We start from the raw sequence: 19,342 nt of genomic DNA on the forward strand, positions 1-19,342 counted from the left end.
CCCCCACCCCACTCCGGCCTATCACCCTCACCTTGCCCTCCTTCCACCTATCGCGTTTTCAACGCCCCTCCCCCAAATCCCTCCTCCCTACCTTTTATCTTAGCCTGCTGGACACACTTTCCTCATTCCTGAAGAAGGGCTTATGCCCGAAATGTCGATTCTCCCGTTCCTTGGAATGCTGCCTGACCTGCTGCGCTTTTTCCGCAAGACATTTTCAGCTTTGTTTCATGCAGGTCTACAATAAAGAATAAAACTTCATGGCCAATTTCAACTTCTGATATAGTGATGTCTTCCCTCATTCAAACCAGACTGGATGAGATTCAGAAGTGTCAACCATGTGATCAAAGCTGACTTTAAGGGCTAAACCTTTATTGCCCTGGAACACAGCAGATCCATCTGGACTATCAGTCATCAACTAGTCTAGTCTAAGAACCAGTCCAAGACTCTGAATCTTAGCTGCATGATAACAAGTACTTAACCTGTATTAACCTGAACTTAATATTCAACCACAGAAACATCATAACTACATATACACATTGTCTCATAGGTGATGTAACTCCACAGAGGCTGGTATCCCGTCAACAAGTCACCCTTTATGTACATTTGGAAAGACCTTTACATTGGTCGAGCTCCTTCAGAGCCAGCTCTCAGAATATCTGACATTCCTCTTTTTTTTCCTCTCTTTTCTTTTTCTTCTCTTTTTCTTTTTTATTTTTCTTTGTTTTCCCCCACACTACCGCCTAACAGCAGTAGTGCTTATATCTTCCCCAGCACCCATGTCATGTGTGTACAGGTGTAGGACGAAGTGAAGACCAACAAGTGCATAAATCTTTATTATTTTCCACTACCAGGAAGAAAGCAAACACTAGAGTAGCCAATGACCAGCAGTGCCCTTCTCATCAAATGGGACATTCCTCATTTATCTGTCAGCCAGGACTCCCTGATTAGACCAGATTAACAGCACCAACCAGGGAACTCGTATTCTATGAGCTCCACCTTGCTAACCTCACTATAATCACTACTACATGTTCATTAGTTAAACATAAAAATGTCAACTCTCTTCAAGAAACCATAGACCTGCAACATGGGAGACTAGAGATCATAAAACAGAGACTGAATTAAATTTAATCTGTAAAAGCACACCATTGTGTGTCAGTGCCTATCTGTGGATGTGTCTGTGCCTATATCTGTCTGTGTGCCTGTCTACGTGTGTGCCTATATGTCTGATTAAGTTATGTTCCACTATTTTAGGGTACATTTTTGGGAATAAATATCTTGCTTTACTTTAAAATTCACATATGTGTTAATTAATTGGAATACAAAATGAAAATACACCACGTTTCATATAAAACATTTCAATTATGGTCAATAAGCATATACATTCTGTCCACGACAGTTTGAAAAATGTAGAGTTCTGTAAGTTCCAATGCTCAGATTTCTGTAGTATTTCCTCATAAACTAGATCCTCGGTCTTTTGAAGTAGCACCATCATCTCATTGTGTTCATTGTTTAAACATCTTTAAATTCTTCCTAAGCAGAATTGGATTCAATGTTCAGGATGTGGTTTGACTTAAGTAAATAGATTTCCAAAATGTTGCCCAAGACCTTAATAAATGCCACATTAAGATGAGCATTGCCTCTCTCAACTAACAACGCATTGAGTATCAAAGCAAGTATTTATGCATTTATTTTGCAACTATGACTGTAACAACTTTGGTTTTCCCAGTTTATTGAAAGCTTGATTAAAATTCTTGTGTGTTTTCATTTAGAGGAACCTTCTTCTTTAAGCTTATTGTGCTTGTACAGCATACTCTTGGAATTAGCTTGATGTATTTCATATTTCAATTTTCTCACTAGCTTACAGAGTTATCATTTTCCTCCAATAGAATACACCAACCCTTTTCTTCAAATTCTGTATATTTTTATATAACCTATATCCCTAAACTTTATTTTCAGTCTCTGGCCTGATATTGTTCTTTTTAAATTCCAACTGAATTGTTGTTCCTTACTCTAAGGCATTCAGTTCCAGTATCTTGTTCCTAATGCTTCTATCTTAGATACATTGTATAGTTGAAGTCACTTCAAGTTTCACAGCATCTGCATATTTCTGTTTTCTAATTTACTAATCACACAACACCAGGTTATAGTCTACCTGGTGAAGGAGCAATCTCTGAAAGTTAGTACATCCAAATAAACGTGCTGGACTATAACCTGGTGTTGTGTGATTTTTGTCCATCCCAGTCCAACGCTGGCTCTCCCACATCATGGCTTCCAATTTACAAGCAGTGCTTTGCTGACAATCTAGAACAAGCACTTATCATCCACGTTCATTTGTTGAACACTTGCAAGTTTGTAATTGGTTTCTTCCCTTACATTTTCAGAGTAATTAGACTCTTTATTAGATTCTTCAAGACCAAGCATTTCCAGGAAATGCAAAGATTGTAAATTTATCATATGATTGTGCGGTGATTTAAACAAACAGCTTCACAGCTTCAGCTTTTGCCATTTAAAACACAGCCTGCTTGTTTGATGAGAGCAGTGCTTGGTTGAATAAGCAGCAGACATGCATAAGAGTGTAACTGCTTTCCCAGCAAAGTAAAGAGCAGCAACAGGCTAAAATAGTCAAAACAGTCTGCCTCAGTTGAATTGGTTCACAATTATTAGAGAACCATTAATGTTTAAATTGATCTAATTCTTCAGCCAATGCTCACTTAAGCACAAGCCAAAGTATTATTTGCACTGCTGATTTTAAATAGTTGCTTCATGACTCCAAACCATGTTTTGAGTTTGACAGACTGGTATAATTTTGGATTCAACTAATGTGGAAATGTGAACCAAGAGTAGTCCATTTAAGCAGTAAATCTGAAACAAATGACATCTTACTTTACTACCTGCCAGAGTGCTTACTGAAAACTCCATAACATGGCTATGTGGCAAAATACAATGCCCTGCTTTAACAATGTCTGAGTAATCCATGTTGTCTGCAATCATTCACAGCTTGGTTTTGCCTTGCAAGTAAAGCCATGTAGTAACAACAAAGTGTCGACTGAAAAGAAACAGCTGGCAAAACATCTGAGCCTAGGTCATTAAAAGTACCGGATAAAGAATAAAAAAGGTAATTCGGAAAGAGAACCATGGTAACTTGTAAAATTCAGTGGAATCATTTGTAACTAGCTAATCATAATTTGTTATTGTTCGTAAGATTAAAAAAAAACTAACTCAATAGTATTCAGGACATAAAAGTAGCAACCACTCACAATGCAGATTCCAGAATCATCAAGGCACTGCTCCGAATGTCCATGACAGTTGCAAGGTAAACATGCTCCATCAGTTGTGCCATAGAAACCCGTGGCACAGTTCTGAAAAACAGCAGCAGAACATTATCAAACTAAACTGAATAGGATTATCAAATAATGGTTTGTTTAAAAAAAAACTGGCCCAGAAATAACTAACTAAAATATTTTAAAACGTTATTACTATTTGTACTTCCTGAATGTATCTTTTCAGTATAAAGTTGAACATTTAAGTTTGTGACAATGATTTATTTACATTATATTGCTTCACAAGACATAAGGAAATATAGGCAGAGTGATTGTCTTTGTGCATTTTGCACTAATATTTCTATGAATGAATAATTTCTATTAAACAAAACAATATATAATCGATAATCCACAGATTAAAAAGTCCTCACGTATAACTTGTCAAACTAAATAATTATCTTAAACTTGAAACATATATACTTCAAAGACAATCAAGCACCAATATTCTAGTATAACAGCAGAAATACAATTGGCCTGATTTCAAGCCTGAGCAAGGACTTGTTTTTGAATGAGTTAAAATCTCATCCAAGGTGTATTAAATTTCAACTAATGAATTAGTTTTGCCTCACTTTAAGAAGGAATCACAGTTTCCTATGACTTCCCTGAAATACATGCCCTGTCATCATTCCTTCAGTGAAGTGTTGTTTTAAACACAATTACCAGCTCAAATGGGGTTTCTACTGAATCTTCGCTGAGATTGAGGCAAGAAAGTGAGAGGCACCCTGAGGACATTCACCAGCTAGATTTTCAGCTCTAGGTTTACCAAATAATGTACTTCTCTGATTAAGGCATTCAGTCAAATATTCTCAATAACAAACTATAGGATATAACATATTATAAAGTCTGTGTGCTGTAACGCATAGTATGCCAGACAAAAGATTTTTTTAACACGAAAGACGCATTGAGTTGCAAAAATATTCCTTAGCCCTCTGCTTTGTGTCAGAAAACAGCACAACAATCATGTTTTAATAAAATAGTCTCACCACTTATATAAAATTTGAAAGTAAGTATTGGTTCAATCATGGGGACTAACTTTAATATTTCCCAATGGGTTGGAGAGTAGCAATTGTTGGGGAGTAGTGGGTGTCAAGCTGAAATTTAAAACTTTGTAACAAGGCACGACAGATACATAAGAACACTTGCAAATTCTCCTCCAAGACATAGAGCATCCTATTACAAAGTATATCATTGGTCCTTCACTGTTATTGGGTAAAACTCTACTACTGCCTCCATAATAGTACTGTCAGTGCATATCCAGTACATAGATTGTAGTAGCTCAAAGCACCTTCAAGGACAATTAAGTTTGAACAACAAATGCTGGCCTAACCAACAACATTATCACTCAAATGCTCAAAAATATATCTCTGCTGTCCAGAGCAAGTAAATTATTTGAATGACTCTGCATGCCTCAGTTGGTAGGAGTTTTATTTTTAATGCCCGTGGGCTGGGGTTTAAGGCTCAGATTACCTGGGGGAAGCAGGAAGGGCTAGATCCAACCGTTAAGAATCTTGCCAGCTCATTGAGGACCAGAAGTTGCAGTTCTTCTCCAAGCCTCCCTCACAAACTCTTCCCAGCAATTGCCTTACACTACTTCTGTATTTCTGACCAAGGATTGGCCCTGGGCTTTTGATCCCCTGGATCTCTGATCTCTCCAAATCCATCTCACATAACTCATGAACATCTCTGATTTCCAATCTCTCTCCAACCCATTCATTTACTTGATATTCAACACCAACATACCCACTATCAGTTCCACAATCCTGACCTCTGATCTCTCCCTGGTCTTTCCAATCACTCTCCTCATGAATTTATCCAATCTAACCTTCCCCCCTAGGTCTCTGACTGGACTCTGATGTAATAGGCCTCCTGCCTCAAAGGTTAGCCAGCCTTTCAAACTGGCTTGATGCCAGGCAGTAAACCAAAGAAAATAATTGATTGATTTCTTGTGTTATATTTTTAACCGCTTATATTATTACAGAGATTGCTTTAGTTTCTAAGTTTACATGCAAATGTTTTAAAATATTTGTACAATTATTAAATATCTGCACTCATCCAAAAGAGATGAACTGCATATTATTTGAGTAGGCTGTTCTGATATCTCTTTCAATTGTAAATTAGTTTGTTGCATTTCCAATTAAGCAGGTGGGCTAAACATATCCACCTCTTTCTTTTTGACTTCTTCCTTTATGGTTAATTTTTGGAAAATTATATTCAATAGCTGAATTTCCAAAGTAAATCTCTGTTGCATAGACTCATTCTCTTCTTGTCTAATTCTATGGGTCTGACATTTTGTCACAACATAGTCATGAAGCAATCTAGGATATTCTTCCTGTATCATTTCAGTTCTTTTCACCTTCACTGGTTGTTCAATCTGCCTTGATGAGGCCAATGCTATTGACCCTGTTAGGTCACATCTCAAATTAAAATAAATTCCTTTGTTAAAATGATGTAATGGTCGTATGGAGATCTGCAAGGAAATACTTCAAAATGTAAGTATCTAAGATAAAATACCCTGAACCTCCAGTGGTCTCATTCGCATTGTCACTATTACAAAAAGATCATAATTGTCCTCAGCCATCTTTCCCTTTTTAGTGGACTCTAAGGAAACTTGTTCTCTCTGCACGACCATTACAGTTCCAATACCTTTTTTTCTTTCCTGATATGTCCTTTTCTGAAGCTTCTTTAGGCATTCCATTTACTGCAATCAGTCTCCCAATTAACTTCCAAGAATTGGTTTTGGCATGTTCACTTTGTTACAATTACAACATGCAAACTTCTTTATATTACTTATTCCTTCCAGCCTTTCTTCCTTTTACTTTGGTGTCCTTCTGTCTGTTCTCTAAAAGTAATTCATGATCTGCAGATTTTCTATTCCTTCAATTTCTTTACAGATCTCCATATGACCACCACAGCATCTATAACTGTCTGTGCAAGATATTATAGTTATCTGCCAGAACTGCTACGTCACTAATCTTTAGTACTCAACACTCATCTAAATATATTTTTTATATCTTTGCTATATCGGAATTCTTCCATGATCATATTTCCCTTACATTCTCAATTTTTAAATTACCATTTATTGATCTAAAGCACTGATCCCACAGCATTTTTCTTCACACATGGAAATTCTATAAGTGTCTTATTATGTTTATGCCTTATTGTTCTAAATTTTAATTGATAAGTTTCAGAGCACAAGATTGTCATACTCTGTAAATGGTTCATCTGACAAACTGGTGTCCACAGTCATAGTCTTGGTCGTAACTTGTGGTAAAAAGTTACATCTTGTGTCTCAGAATGAGAAAATCTGCAACCAGATTTCCTTGCATTACTAGAACATAAGAAAACCATAGAAATGAGTACATGCCAAAGTCAATCGGAAACAGTACCTTGTGTTGGTCTATAACTATTGGAAGTCAATAAATGTTGACACTTACCAGATGTTTTAAAACTACTGATATTGTATTAAGGTAATTTTTAAATGTGTTGGTATCAGATAATTGTGTAATTGCATTTTACAAAATTTTGAATTATTTCTATATAGGAATGGAGACAACCACACTCTAATAGCATCATGTAGCACTGCAGAAAGAACTATCTTTTGTGAAGATGTCTTTGCTGAAGTACTTTCTAAATGGCAAACTACTCAGTAATTTCCTTGTTTTACTTTCACACTGGCCAAGCAATTTACTGATCTCTTACAAAATAACACTATCCTTTACACCAGATTTCTCAGCTTATGACTTTGTGTTTAAACAGTCTTTTAGGGTGAGCTTTAGTTTGCTTAAGTCTAACATTAATAGAAAACTTAGAGAAAAAGAAGACAAAGTGAAGATGAGTCATGATACATCAGGAATGATTTTAGGGAGTTCAGTGCTGGTCAAAAGATCATTGTGAAAGACTGTCAAGGTGATAAAGAAAAGAATGCGATTATAAGTTACTGTAAATAGAACAACTACATTCACATATTTAGTAAAAATTGAAGAAATTTCATCAGTGTCACAGAACATGAAAAATCCTCCTAATGTCTAAATGCCCCCTATAATCTACACTTAAAGTCAGAAAGAAAATGCAGGTAGTTAAGATACAAGCAAAAATTTGAGATATTCAAAATTGAAAGCATGTAAGTATTGCAGAAATTCACTAGTAAAACAAAGATGTGTCAGGGACCTTAATTAAGGCAAATGTAACAGGCCTAACCATTAAATGGAGTTGGTAGTTAAGGTAGTCAAAGTTCAGGTTTGAAACAGTCAGATATGTTGAGAGAGCAAAGTTAAATAGATGGCGATAACCAGATAGAAAGAGAAAGAGACCGTCTAGATTAATCATATATAGGAAGAAAGAAGAAAATAATTTTCTTTTCATTATTTCTTGTGAAGTAAAGATGTTTTTGGAAAATAAATATTGGACTTAAGGAAAATGACTTTTTTTCACATGTTAATTACTCTGGAAATACTGGTCACATGTTTTAGTTATAAATCAACGAAAGCAAATATGCAATCCAACCTTTTAGATGTTCTGTTGTTGGGGACATTGGTTAGTTTTATAGTATTTTGGGAAAATATGTGAATAGATTATTTTACTTTAATGCATATCTTGTCTTTTTTAATAGAAATGGAGTGTAGTATATTGTAAGAACTGTGCATTTTGTTCCATTCCCCTCTCCCTTCCACTGTGTTAAGGAGGTGTTAATGAAGTTAGCTCAGCAATGTCTGCTTGCTATGAATTCATTTAGTGAGTTATTTTTAGTGCAATGCCGAGCTGTGTGAAATACTTATTTTAGGCCTTAATGGAGCTATGGTAACTTGTGGACAGTTATGACTGCTAAATACTTTGAATATTGGCTTCGAGGGATAGAATAGTTTTTAACTGTACATAATAATATGGATATCTGTAGGAAGTAAAACAAATGAACAACAAGATAAAACAAAAACTGGAAATAACTTGATGTTTCTCTGTTCTTATCTTCAGAATTGATAAGCCACAGAGATATGTAAGGATGGCAGCAAACACACAGCTGCTAAAAAACAGCAACTGGGATGGATTAAAAGATACAATTCTGAGCCATTACCCAGTCACCCAGAAATTCTTCCATGGAATTAATTAGCAAATTGTCTCTAGGGTGGATTTCAACAACTTGCCACAGTTCCATTAAAATTCCATTAAATTTGGCTACGTCAAGTTTTGGCTTGTGGCCTACCCCAATATGATGATGGTGAGAGAACTATTCCGTGAACACCCTGATTTTTTTTAAACATGTCCAAGTTGAGAAGGCGATGTCGATAAATAATGGCCAGTCTTACCAACAAAAACATTCACATTTAACAGAAGTCAGGCTTACAAATACTACTGAAGTGCATAAGTTCTGTATTCTCTCCCTCAAGTAATAATTACTGTTGAGAAACTTTGAGTAATTAGCTTTTAGTTTCAGTGATTCAAAAGGAAAACCTGCTGCACATTTTGTCAACATTCCCATTTGCCTTTTTGCATTTTCCAAAAAAAATAATGAAATTAGATTTCAATAACTAGATGAGAAAATTAACAAGGATTTAGTGGTTTTCCAAGGTAATGAAATGAAAAAGAATTTAGTCATAATTTTGAACTGTTTCTATAGTGATGATTACACTCAAAATTCAATTAACTAATTGGATTTATGAAAACAAAGTTAAAAATAAATAGCAAGGGACAGTTATGTAAATTAGTAAAATGAGAAATATTGATAATAAGTAAAACATTTAAGTTAGCCTCACTATAAAATGATGTCAGTACAAGGAAAGCAGCTGGCCTGTCTTTTTTATTTGATATGTCATTCTCCCAGTAGTGTTTTTGAAGATGGGGGTAGATGGGGAAGTTTGTTTAAAATATGTGTGGTCTGCCCACCTCTTTCCCACTCACAACTGACCTGTCTCCCATATTGGGATGGGATGAGAAGTTGTCAGGCAGCTTTTGCACACTACTGAAACTATTAAAAACTTTAATAGCCAATTAGTAGCCATCTCATTGTTTGTTAACTCAAGGAAGTCTGGTTAATTTAGTTCCTTCTAAAACACATGCTCCTTTAGTTCTGGGAGGAAGTTATCCACAAGGGGAATGTTCCATTTTTAAACTAATCTTGTTGCAACCAAGGAAGGGGGTGGGTGAATAAAAAAGTGGAGCCAATTAACCAAATGGATTATCCAGGATTGACAAATTGGGGAGTCTTGGCAAAAATTAATCAATAAATCGAGACATGAAAGGGCCTAATTGAGGTACCAGACATTGGTAAGTGGATGGGCTGGCAGTTCACTCAGAACCAACCTTTCCTGCTTACTATTTAAAAACACCAACCCTGTTGTGATTTCGATTGTAGATTTATTTACCTGTACTTTCATTGGCAAAGAATTAAATATTTCAACTGTTTGGTCTCTCTGTTCACAGTGCTCAATGCCTTTTTATTGAGTGGCATTAGACAGATGAAATTCACGTATACTGCATTCAGATCTCTCGGTCCGAAAATGTCTACTTGGAGGTGCTGGTATTACTGAAAAAATAGCATCTGCTGTAGGCCTAATGAATTCCAGCATAGCTGGTGCCAATTGCCATCTTGTTGAAATTGGTAGCCAGTGTGTTATGTGTTTGGACTGGAAGCATACAGAGGAAGCACATCATCACAGGAATACTGGAGCAAGAGTGAGCTTACTGAACCATAGGTGATTTATAACTCAAAGTCATAATCTCACACTATTCTATTATCCCTTGTGGAAACAAGTAACTACAAATCTTATAATTTTCATCATGAATGTAATTAAAGACAGAGCTTCCATATCTTCTGGGTCAAAATATTTACCACACTCTGAGTAAAGTTCCTCCCCATCTCAGTCCTTCTTGGATTGCCTTTTATTCTGAGACTGTGTTCTTTGGTTCTAGACTTCACAGCCAGGGATAACATCCTTTCTATATCAGCCTTGTCTATCTCTTTAAGAATTTTATAAACTTCTATGAGATCATTTTTCATTCTTTAAACTCCAGAGAATACAAGCCCAGTCTCCTCCATCTCTCTTCATAGGACAGTCCTATTATCCCTGCAATTAGTTTGATGAACCTTTGCTGGATTCCTTATGAGGGAAGTATATGGGGACTAGCACTGCACAGCATATTCCAGGTGCAGTCTCAACAGTATACTATATAATTGAAGCAGTATTACTTTGCTCCTGTCCTCAAATTTTCTTGTAATAAATGCTAACATACCATTTGCCTTCCAATTTGTTTGCTGCACCTGCATGCTGGCTTTCAGTGACTTTGGGTTCCATTCAATCTCTCAACATTTAAGGAATACTCTGAACACTTGTTCTTTCTACCAAAGTAAACAGCCTCGCAACTGTCCCCATTATATTCCAGCCACCATACTTTGGCCCACTCACACAGTCTGTCTAAATCCCACTGAAGCCTCTTTGCACCCTCTTCACAGCACGTATTTCATCTGCAAACTTGGAAATTTTACAGTTGGCGTTCACATCCAAATCATTCTTATAAATTATGAACAGCTGGGACCCAAGCACTGATCCTTACAGTAACTGACTAGTCATATGCTTTCAAGCCGAGAATGAACCCGTTTATTCCCATTCTCAGCTTTCTGCCTATTAACCAATCCTCAATCTTTGCTAGTATATTAACCAATCACATGCACTTTGATTTTGATTAGTAGGATTTGGTTAGGACAGTTGGTTGGACAGCTGGTTATGCCAGCAGTGCAGGTTCAATTCCAACTCCAGCTGATGTCATTGTGAAGGTCCTACCTTCCCAATCTCACCCCTGCCTGAGGCACATGGCCCTCAGGTTAAACTCTCCATTACTCATCTCTCTTTAATGAGAGAGTGATCCTCTGAGACTATGGCAAATTACCTGTTTTATTTAATAACCTCTTGTGTGAAACTTTATCAGAAGCCTTCTGAAAATCTATAATACATTACTTCTCATTTACTGTTCGTAACATCTTCAAAAAGTTCTATTCAGTTTGCAAATATTATTTCCACTTCATGCTGGCTCTGTCCAATCAGACAATTACTTTCAAATATTCACCAGTCACATCCTTTATAATAGATTCTAGTATCAATACACACTCTGTCATTGAGACCACTATAACAATCAAGCTACCCCAAATAAAATCCCATATTCCCAAGGCTCAACTGTTCCCCACCTTCCTAACTCTCTGTTATTCACCAACACACTGCCTTTTATCTGACAATCCTGAAGTAAACATCATTGCAAAATAACCATTCCATAACTTCTTTATCTAAAAAACATCATAAACCCCAAACAATAGCCAATCATTTATGCACACTCCTATAATGATGCCATATGGGTAACTTTGTTTGATTTAGTTTCATTTAAAGCATTAGCACAACAGCTGCAATATGGTTAGTAAAAGCCTAAAGACTTCCCACGGGCAGGTGAACTTCCAGAATGACTGAGGCCAGCTCTGGATCTTGAAGTTCTTGTAACAGAGTACACAACATTGACATTAATGACAGCAGACTGGGCTGGAAGGCTGATTATTGATGTGGCAAGAGTGGGAGCATTAAATCTAATATCCTGAGTGTTAACATTAATTCCACGGTCCCTGGTGCCAATTTCACTTACCCAGCTGGTGCCTCAGGAATCCTGGTAATTGGCTGGTGTGGTATTCACAACAAAGATGGCAGCAGTTTGAGTCTGCATGACACTAAAGAGAGATTTCACCACTTCAGCGTGACCTTCCACTTCCAACTCAGGTGGCTACTGTTTGTGGTACAAAGGTTGCGGAAACATGGATTGTCAGATGCTGAATTAGAAATAGTTCCTGCATGTGCTCTTATGGAGTTGGTCACTATTTTCCAACTGGAGAGCATCAATTTTGAGAACTATAATGAATCATTGTGTCAAGTGGGAGCCGGAATTCCCCCATGCTCCTGGGCAATGACAGCTGCTTCCTTGGCAGGCCAGTTAACGAGCATGTCCACCAGCCATTCTCTAACTGTCACCTCATTAAAGTCCAGTCTAAATCCTATGTAGAAGAACTCATGTATGACCTCACCCATTGAGGAGCTGGCATCAGTCCCATCCTTTCCTCACTGGCCAGACTGCAGCCCCCTCACACCTGGAAATGTGCCACAGGCAGATCCTACTTCTGCATTATGATCTGAATCCATGCTATGTCTGTCGCTGTGAGGGTCAGGTCACCTTTTTGTGTTTTGTCATCCTTAGTTTGTTGTCCCTTTCAGCTTTCAATTGCAGGTGCTGCTGGTAGGTGGTCCTTCGGTAGCATAAACGTAGGAGAGAGATTTAGAGTAAAAGATGAATGGCAGGGGCAGCAGGAACTACATGGTGCCTATTTCCACCATCTGCAGCTTATATCATAACAGATTGCAAGATGATAATGAAACGTGAAAAGATGCATTGGTTTGCAGTGCTGTTATCTGTTCTGGGCCAGCTTGCCTTGCAAAAGAGAGGAACGCATTCAATGAGTGAATGCACTATGTTTGGGTGATTTAGCTTCATTGTGTGCAAGATTTGAGGTGCGAGTGCGAGGCTTCTATCAGTGCTAAGAAGAAGCATATGAATTATCTCGATGGTAAATAGCTGAAAGGGATGTGGTATATGTGGAGCAATGTGAGAGGCTAGTGGTGCAATTGATGGTATTTGGTATGTAATGATACATTCGTTAGTATTGATCACTTGAGCGAGATATTCCTGTCCTTCTCACTGGTCCCACTGACAGTGAGCAGTGACACATCTGGTTTAGAATCTGGTTTAGAAGCAATTTTTGAAACAGGCTTTCTATCTTTTGACCACTGATAACACCTTAGGAAATAGCCTTGTATTAACAAGGCAGAATTATACTGGGATATAAATAAATCTTACACCTCATGTGTTTATTCTTAAAATTATAATCCGTCATCAAAGAAATCTGGAATTTATTCCACATAGATAAAGCAACAAACAGGTTTAGTTATATTTTATTAATTTAGCTATGTTAATATTGGTTTAGTTATTTCTTAACCCAATATACTTCTTTAGCATTGCATTTCTATTAACTTCACCAATGTGCCCATGAACTGTTAGCAGTCAACTAGAAAAGTGAAAGGTGTGGAATTCTGACAACTGTAACATCAAACAGAACTCAATCAATAGTCATTCAGATTTGCCCTTATCCAAACTTCACTCATTACTGCTTCTTGCCAAAGAACTCTTACCAAATAGACAAAAAAACTTTTCTTCTATTTACTCACACTATTTATCTTTCTTGTGAAAGTAAAACCAAGCAAAGCTAATAATGTAAATATTAAACTCAGTTTGAAATGTTCAGGAACAGCCAGGTATAAAGGCAAGTGACTGCGGTCTATTATCTGGACTGAATTTTCCCACAATGGGATTGGACAAGCATCACTCCAGTCATGGTCGACCTTTGTAATTATACCAACATCCCAACCATCTCAGTCAGAATACAATTCAGATGCAGGTGGGAAGTTGGCAAGGCTTTGGTGGATTTACCACTCTGACTAATTAAGAATCTCCGGGTCCACGGTCTCTGGGAGCAGAAGATCCCGCTCTGGGTCACAAGTCTGTTATCATGTTGCAATCGTGACTTTGAACCAGATACCTCAGATGATCAATCCCCTTTACAATAAATAACTAGGTCATCATAAGATCCACTCTTGCCTAGTTTGGTTTCCACAAGGCTGCAAGTGTAGAAGGGTTCAAACTAAACTTGCTATTTTTTCCCATATTGCAAGTAAAATACCAATGTTTCATTTGTGGATACGCAAAGGGACCTTACTGGGAGGTAGAATACTTTGAAAAGTGTGGTTATCGAATTGGGCCTGGGCCACAGCCCAAGTGGGAGGTGTGGAACTCACCATTATATGCAGACTTAAACAAAACTTGACCCCATTCAAATCAATTGAGCCCTAAGGAAGGCCACACACATTACTAAAATACACAATTCCTTTAGCTGCAGATTGTGTCTCCAACTGACGTACTTCAAGGAAGAGTACTGTTTGTTTGTTATGGACTTGCTGTTGCCAGAAAACATATTAACTTCACTTCTTCAATGTGAATTACACAAAAAATGTCATACAAAATTTTGGTACCAGACTCAAACAAGAGAAACAGATAAATTTACATCATGGCTGTTTTTGACACTTAAAGCAGAGTTTTTCATTTCAGACCAAACTTTTGCAACAAGTTTTGTGCCCATTTTTATTTCCTTACTTGTTACATTTGAGGATTGTCATTTTTGTGATTGTGTTGAACTAATTGCTTGTCAGGCATGGGATCTACTTGAAGAATTAAGATCACTTGCTTCAGTGGAATGTATAGCAATTTATGACTGACTCTAAGCCTACACTCTGAAGTTTGAATTCAGTGACTGTGGTCTTTGTGTCATGTTGAAAACATTTTTTCCTGACCCTAAAAGTATGTAGCACATTCCACAGATGTCCATAGCTCAGATAGATTACTATTCATTTTCTCACAAGAAACAGTGATATGTTTTTTTCTCCAGCCTAGTGAGAAACTCCCATCTGACTGGGCAGCTTTTATTGCACCTCCTGCTGATCATAATTTCCCTTCACTGCCACCCCACTTCCCAAATGTCTACATCTGCATTCAGGAGCAAATAAAAATAGATAGAAGAATTCATGATGTTGGTCTTTTCAGCAACTTTCATCCCACACTTATTTTTAATTACTCCTACGTTGTCTTGGAAATTACTATTTTTCCCTTATAGGAATCAGCAGAATACAGGCACATATGCCTTTGATTTGGAAAGAGAAATAGACCTCAAGATAAACACTTCCGGCATTTGCTCCCCTATGAAAACGCTCTGTCATTTTTTCCATCTTCAAAAGTTTATGTTGGCCCAAAGACTACCATGGCTTTGCATTACAGCTTTGATTTATATTTGATATCCACTGTAATTACTTATTCTTTCCCTGTCTGCGTGATTGACGGCACTTCCTCCCCTCCCCTTCTCCATATGCTTCTCTTCAGTTCCTTTCCCCTTATCTGTCTCATTCATTACTTGCATTTCCAGGTATTGATTTTAATTTCCTGCTTTTAGTATACCTACATCCAGTTACGATTCTAATGTCCAGTTATTATTATTCACTGATTGATTCATGGTCACAATAAACTGGGTGATTTAACTCATTTCCCTTCATCTACAATCTGCATCTTAGCTGAACCAGGCAGGCCTAATGTATTTCCTTTAAAATCTTGCTGACAAAACTGACATGATTTGATAAATAGATGAGAATGTGGCCCTGCGACAGATGAAATATAGAGCATAGGTAGTGGAAAGGTCAGTAACAGTTTCCTTTTACCAATACAAAGGAGAGAGAGAAAATGAGAACAATAGCAGAAAAGTACAAAATAACTAGACTTTGCGTTTAACCCAGGGTATGCTAAGCAACTAACACCTTAAATACAATTTTCCACATTTCTAAATTATGTTATTTTCCGAATTACCTGATTAAAAATGTCCAAACACATTTCTTACACTATTTTTAAAAGTTACCATCTTCACCTGAACACAGCATTGACATTAAAAAAGCTCTTTATATAAATTCTATTGGTTACCTCACTGTACAGGTTCTGTCTTCCCCTTGGATGAATGGCTCCAAGGTTGGTAGATTTCCCCATGATATTATCTTCTGCGCTGATGGATAGACCGCTGCTTTCCCCAGAGCCAGTAGCAGGATAAAACAATCCAAGGGCGGTTAGGGAGAAAGCACACAGCCAGGGTGAAATCCAAGCCATTTCCACCCTCTCCTGACACAGTCTTTTCTTCACGTTGTTGTCAGTCTTTTTCTCGAATCTGCTTGCTCCTCCTGCTTTGAAACTTCAGTTGTTTTTATTCCCCCCCTCACCGCCTTCAGTTGCCAGATGTGTCACTTTAAGCAGTCTAACGACAGCCCTAAAAAAATGCTTTCACTTCCTTTCCCAGCTTCTGCTCCGCTTTTTTCCTCCACCCCAGAGGCTCCTCTTAAACAAAGTACAGCTGGACACTATTTGGAACAAACTCAATCGAAAAGAGATTTGAATTGCAGGAAAATTCAGCAGTTCTCATTCACCTTATCTCGATTTCACCAGGATACAGATTGAGGCTATATTCAGCCCTGGATTCCTTCACAGGTCCAGCTCTCCCTCAGCTCCAGATCAGCAGGCTCTGCCTCACAGTTTGCTGCCCAAACTCACCGCTAAGATTTTTGCAAATAGTCAGTCCACAACAGCTTCCTGCCTGTACGTCTTCCAAATTTCTTCAGGTCATGCCATAGAGGGACTTGCTGGATTTATGTAAAATAGGAGTTTGAAATTTAATGAATGAATAAATCAGCAGAAAGGAAGAATTTTCCACAAATACAAAGAGTATATTGTGAAACTGGTGAACAAGAACCTTTCTGTACACAGCATGATATAAAGAAGTAAATAACATCCATCCAGTAATGTAAGTTTGAGCATTCCCAGATTCTGTTTAACTATAATAATTTGGTCATAATTTTGCAATACAGATATATATATAATGCAAGGAAAACCCCTTCACTACTTATTTTCCTAATAGTTAGAGTTTCATCAATTAAAATCCCCTAGATAGTATCTGAGCTAAATGTCAGTTATCTGGAATGGCAACATTTCCTTCTGGCTGTCTTCTGTTCTCTAAATGATATACAAGTTAACATTGAATCTGGGCTCTAATAGAAAGCAACCAATAATTCTAAATATACGAAGTTACTTACAATCATAGGTTCAGAATTTGTGGGATGAGGGCATCGCTGGCTGGCAGCATTTATTGCCCATCCCTAGTTGCCCTTGAGAAGGTGGTGGCGAGCTGCCTTCTTGAACCACTGCAGTCCACATGCTGTGGGTTGACCAACAATGCCCTTGGGGAGTGAATCCCAGGATTGTGACGCAGTAACAGTGAAGGAATGGTGGCATATTTCCAAGTCAGGATGGCGAGTTGAAGGGGAACTTGCAGGCATTGATATTCCCATGAGTCCGCTGCCCTTGTCCTTCTAGATGGAAGCACTTATTGGTTTGGAAGATGCTGTCTAATGATCTCCGGTGAATCTCTGCAATGCACATTATAGGTAGTACACACTGCTGCGACTTAATGTCAGTGATGAAGAGATGTGGTGCCAATAAAGTGGGCTGCTCAGTCCTGTTTAGTGTCAATTTTTTTCGAGTATTGTTGGAGCTGCACCTATCCAGGCAAATGGGAATTATTCCATCACAATCCCGACTTGTGTCTTGTACATGGTGGACAGGTTGTGGGGAGACAGGAGATGAACTACTCGCCACAGTATTTCTGGACTCTGACCTGTTGTTGTAGCCACTATGTTTTTGTGGTGAGTGCAGTTGAGATTCTGGTCAATGGTGACCCCAAGGATATTGACAGTGGGGAATTCAGTGATGGTAACACTATTGAATGTCAAGGGGTGGTAGTTAGATTGTCTCTTATTAGAGATGACCATAGCCTGCATTTGTGTGGTGTGAATGTTACTTGCCATTTAACAGCCCAAGCCTGGATATTGTCCAGAAGCTGTTGCATTTGAACATAGACTGTTTCACTGTGTGAGAATAGTGCTGAACATTATGCAATCATTGGCAAATACCCCCACTTCTGACCTTATGATGAAGGAAGGTCATTGATGAAGCAGCTGAAAATGATTGGGCTAAGAACATTGCCAAGGTGGCTCAGTAGCTAGCACTGCTGTCTCACAGTGCCAGGGATTCGGATCTGATTTCACCCTCAGGTGATTGTCTGTGTGGAGTTTGCACATTCTCCATGCGTCTGTGTGGGTTTCCTTCCACAAAGATGTGCAGGTCAGGTGAATTGGCCATGCTAAATTTTCCCATAGTGTTCAGGGATGTGTAGATTAGGTGTATTGTTAGGGGTAAAATGTAGAGTGATTGAGGAGGGAATAGATCTGGGTGAATTACTGTTCGGAGGATTGATGTGGACTTGTTGGGCCAAATGGCCTGTTTCCACACTGTAGGGATTCTAAGAGTACTAGAAGAGCTTGTTGAGGGGAGCAGCAAGTTCTGGAACACCTCTTCGGTACTGTTGTCAGAATGTTGCCAGGGCCCATAGCCTTTCCAGTATCCAGTACCTCCATTTGTTTCTTGACATCATATGGTGAGAATCGAGTTGGCTGAAGACTGGTATCTGTAATGGTGGAAATAACTGGAGAAGGCTGAGATGAATCATTCACTCGGCACTTCTGGCTGAAGATTGTTGCAAATGTTTTAGCCATATCTTTTACACTGATGTGTTGGGCTCCTCCATCAGTGAGGATACGGAAGTACTTATGGAGCCTTTGCCTCCTGTGAATTATTTAATTATCCACCACCTTCATGACTGGATTTGGAGGACTGCAGAGCTTAAATTGGCTCTGTTGGATGTAGGATTGCTTAGCTCTGTCTATCACTTGCTGCTTATGTTGTTTTGCATGCAAGTAGTCCTATTTAATAGTTTCACCAGGATAACACTTCATTTTTACGTACGACTTATGTTGCTTCTGGCTTGCCCTCCTGCAATCTCCATTGAACCAGGGTTGATCCCTGGGCTTGATGGTAATGATTGAGTGGGAGATATGCTGGGCATGAGATTCCAGATTGTGCTGGATTAAAGTGCCTCATGGGCACCCAATCTTGAGTTGCTAGATCTGTTCAAAATCTGTTCCATTTAGCATGGTGATAGTGCAACACAACACAAAGGCGGAGATTCTCAATGTGAAGGCAGCACTTCATCTCCCTGAGGACTGTGTAGCGGTCACTCTTAATCATGGGCAAATGCATCTCAGCCAGCAGTTTGGTAAGGTTGAGGTCGAGTATTTTTTTCCCTCTTGTTGGTTGCCCACTACCTGCCGCAGACTCAGTCTAGCAGTTATTCCCTTTAGGACCCAACCAGCTCGATCAGTCATGCTGCTGCCGAGCCATACTTGGAGGTGGGACAATGAAATCCCCCACTTAGAATACATTTTGCACCCTTGCCTTGCTTCCTCCAA

General features: G+C 38.3%; 1 protein-coding gene across 1 annotated transcript in view; it reads right to left on the minus strand.

The window, feature by feature from the left end:
- Positions 1–16,472, minus strand: part of lama4 (laminin, alpha 4) — a 192,789-nt gene extending 176,317 nt beyond the window's left edge. Inside the window, exons 1-2 of the mRNA XM_043684602.1 lie at positions 15,915–16,472; positions 3,258–3,359 (exon numbers count right to left, since the gene is read on the minus strand). Of these exons, the coding sequence (XP_043540537.1) occupies positions 3,258–3,359; positions 15,915–16,094 (282 nt within the window). The 5' untranslated portion in view covers positions 16,095–16,472. The remainder of the gene's footprint in view (positions 1–3,257; positions 3,360–15,914) is intronic.
- Between the last annotated feature and the right edge of the window lie 2,870 nt (positions 16,473–19,342).

Source organism: Chiloscyllium plagiosum, chromosome 3 (genome assembly GCF_004010195.1).
Source record: "Chiloscyllium plagiosum isolate BGI_BamShark_2017 chromosome 3, ASM401019v2, whole genome shotgun sequence".
NCBI lineage: Eukaryota > Metazoa > Chordata > Chondrichthyes > Orectolobiformes > Hemiscylliidae > Chiloscyllium > Chiloscyllium plagiosum.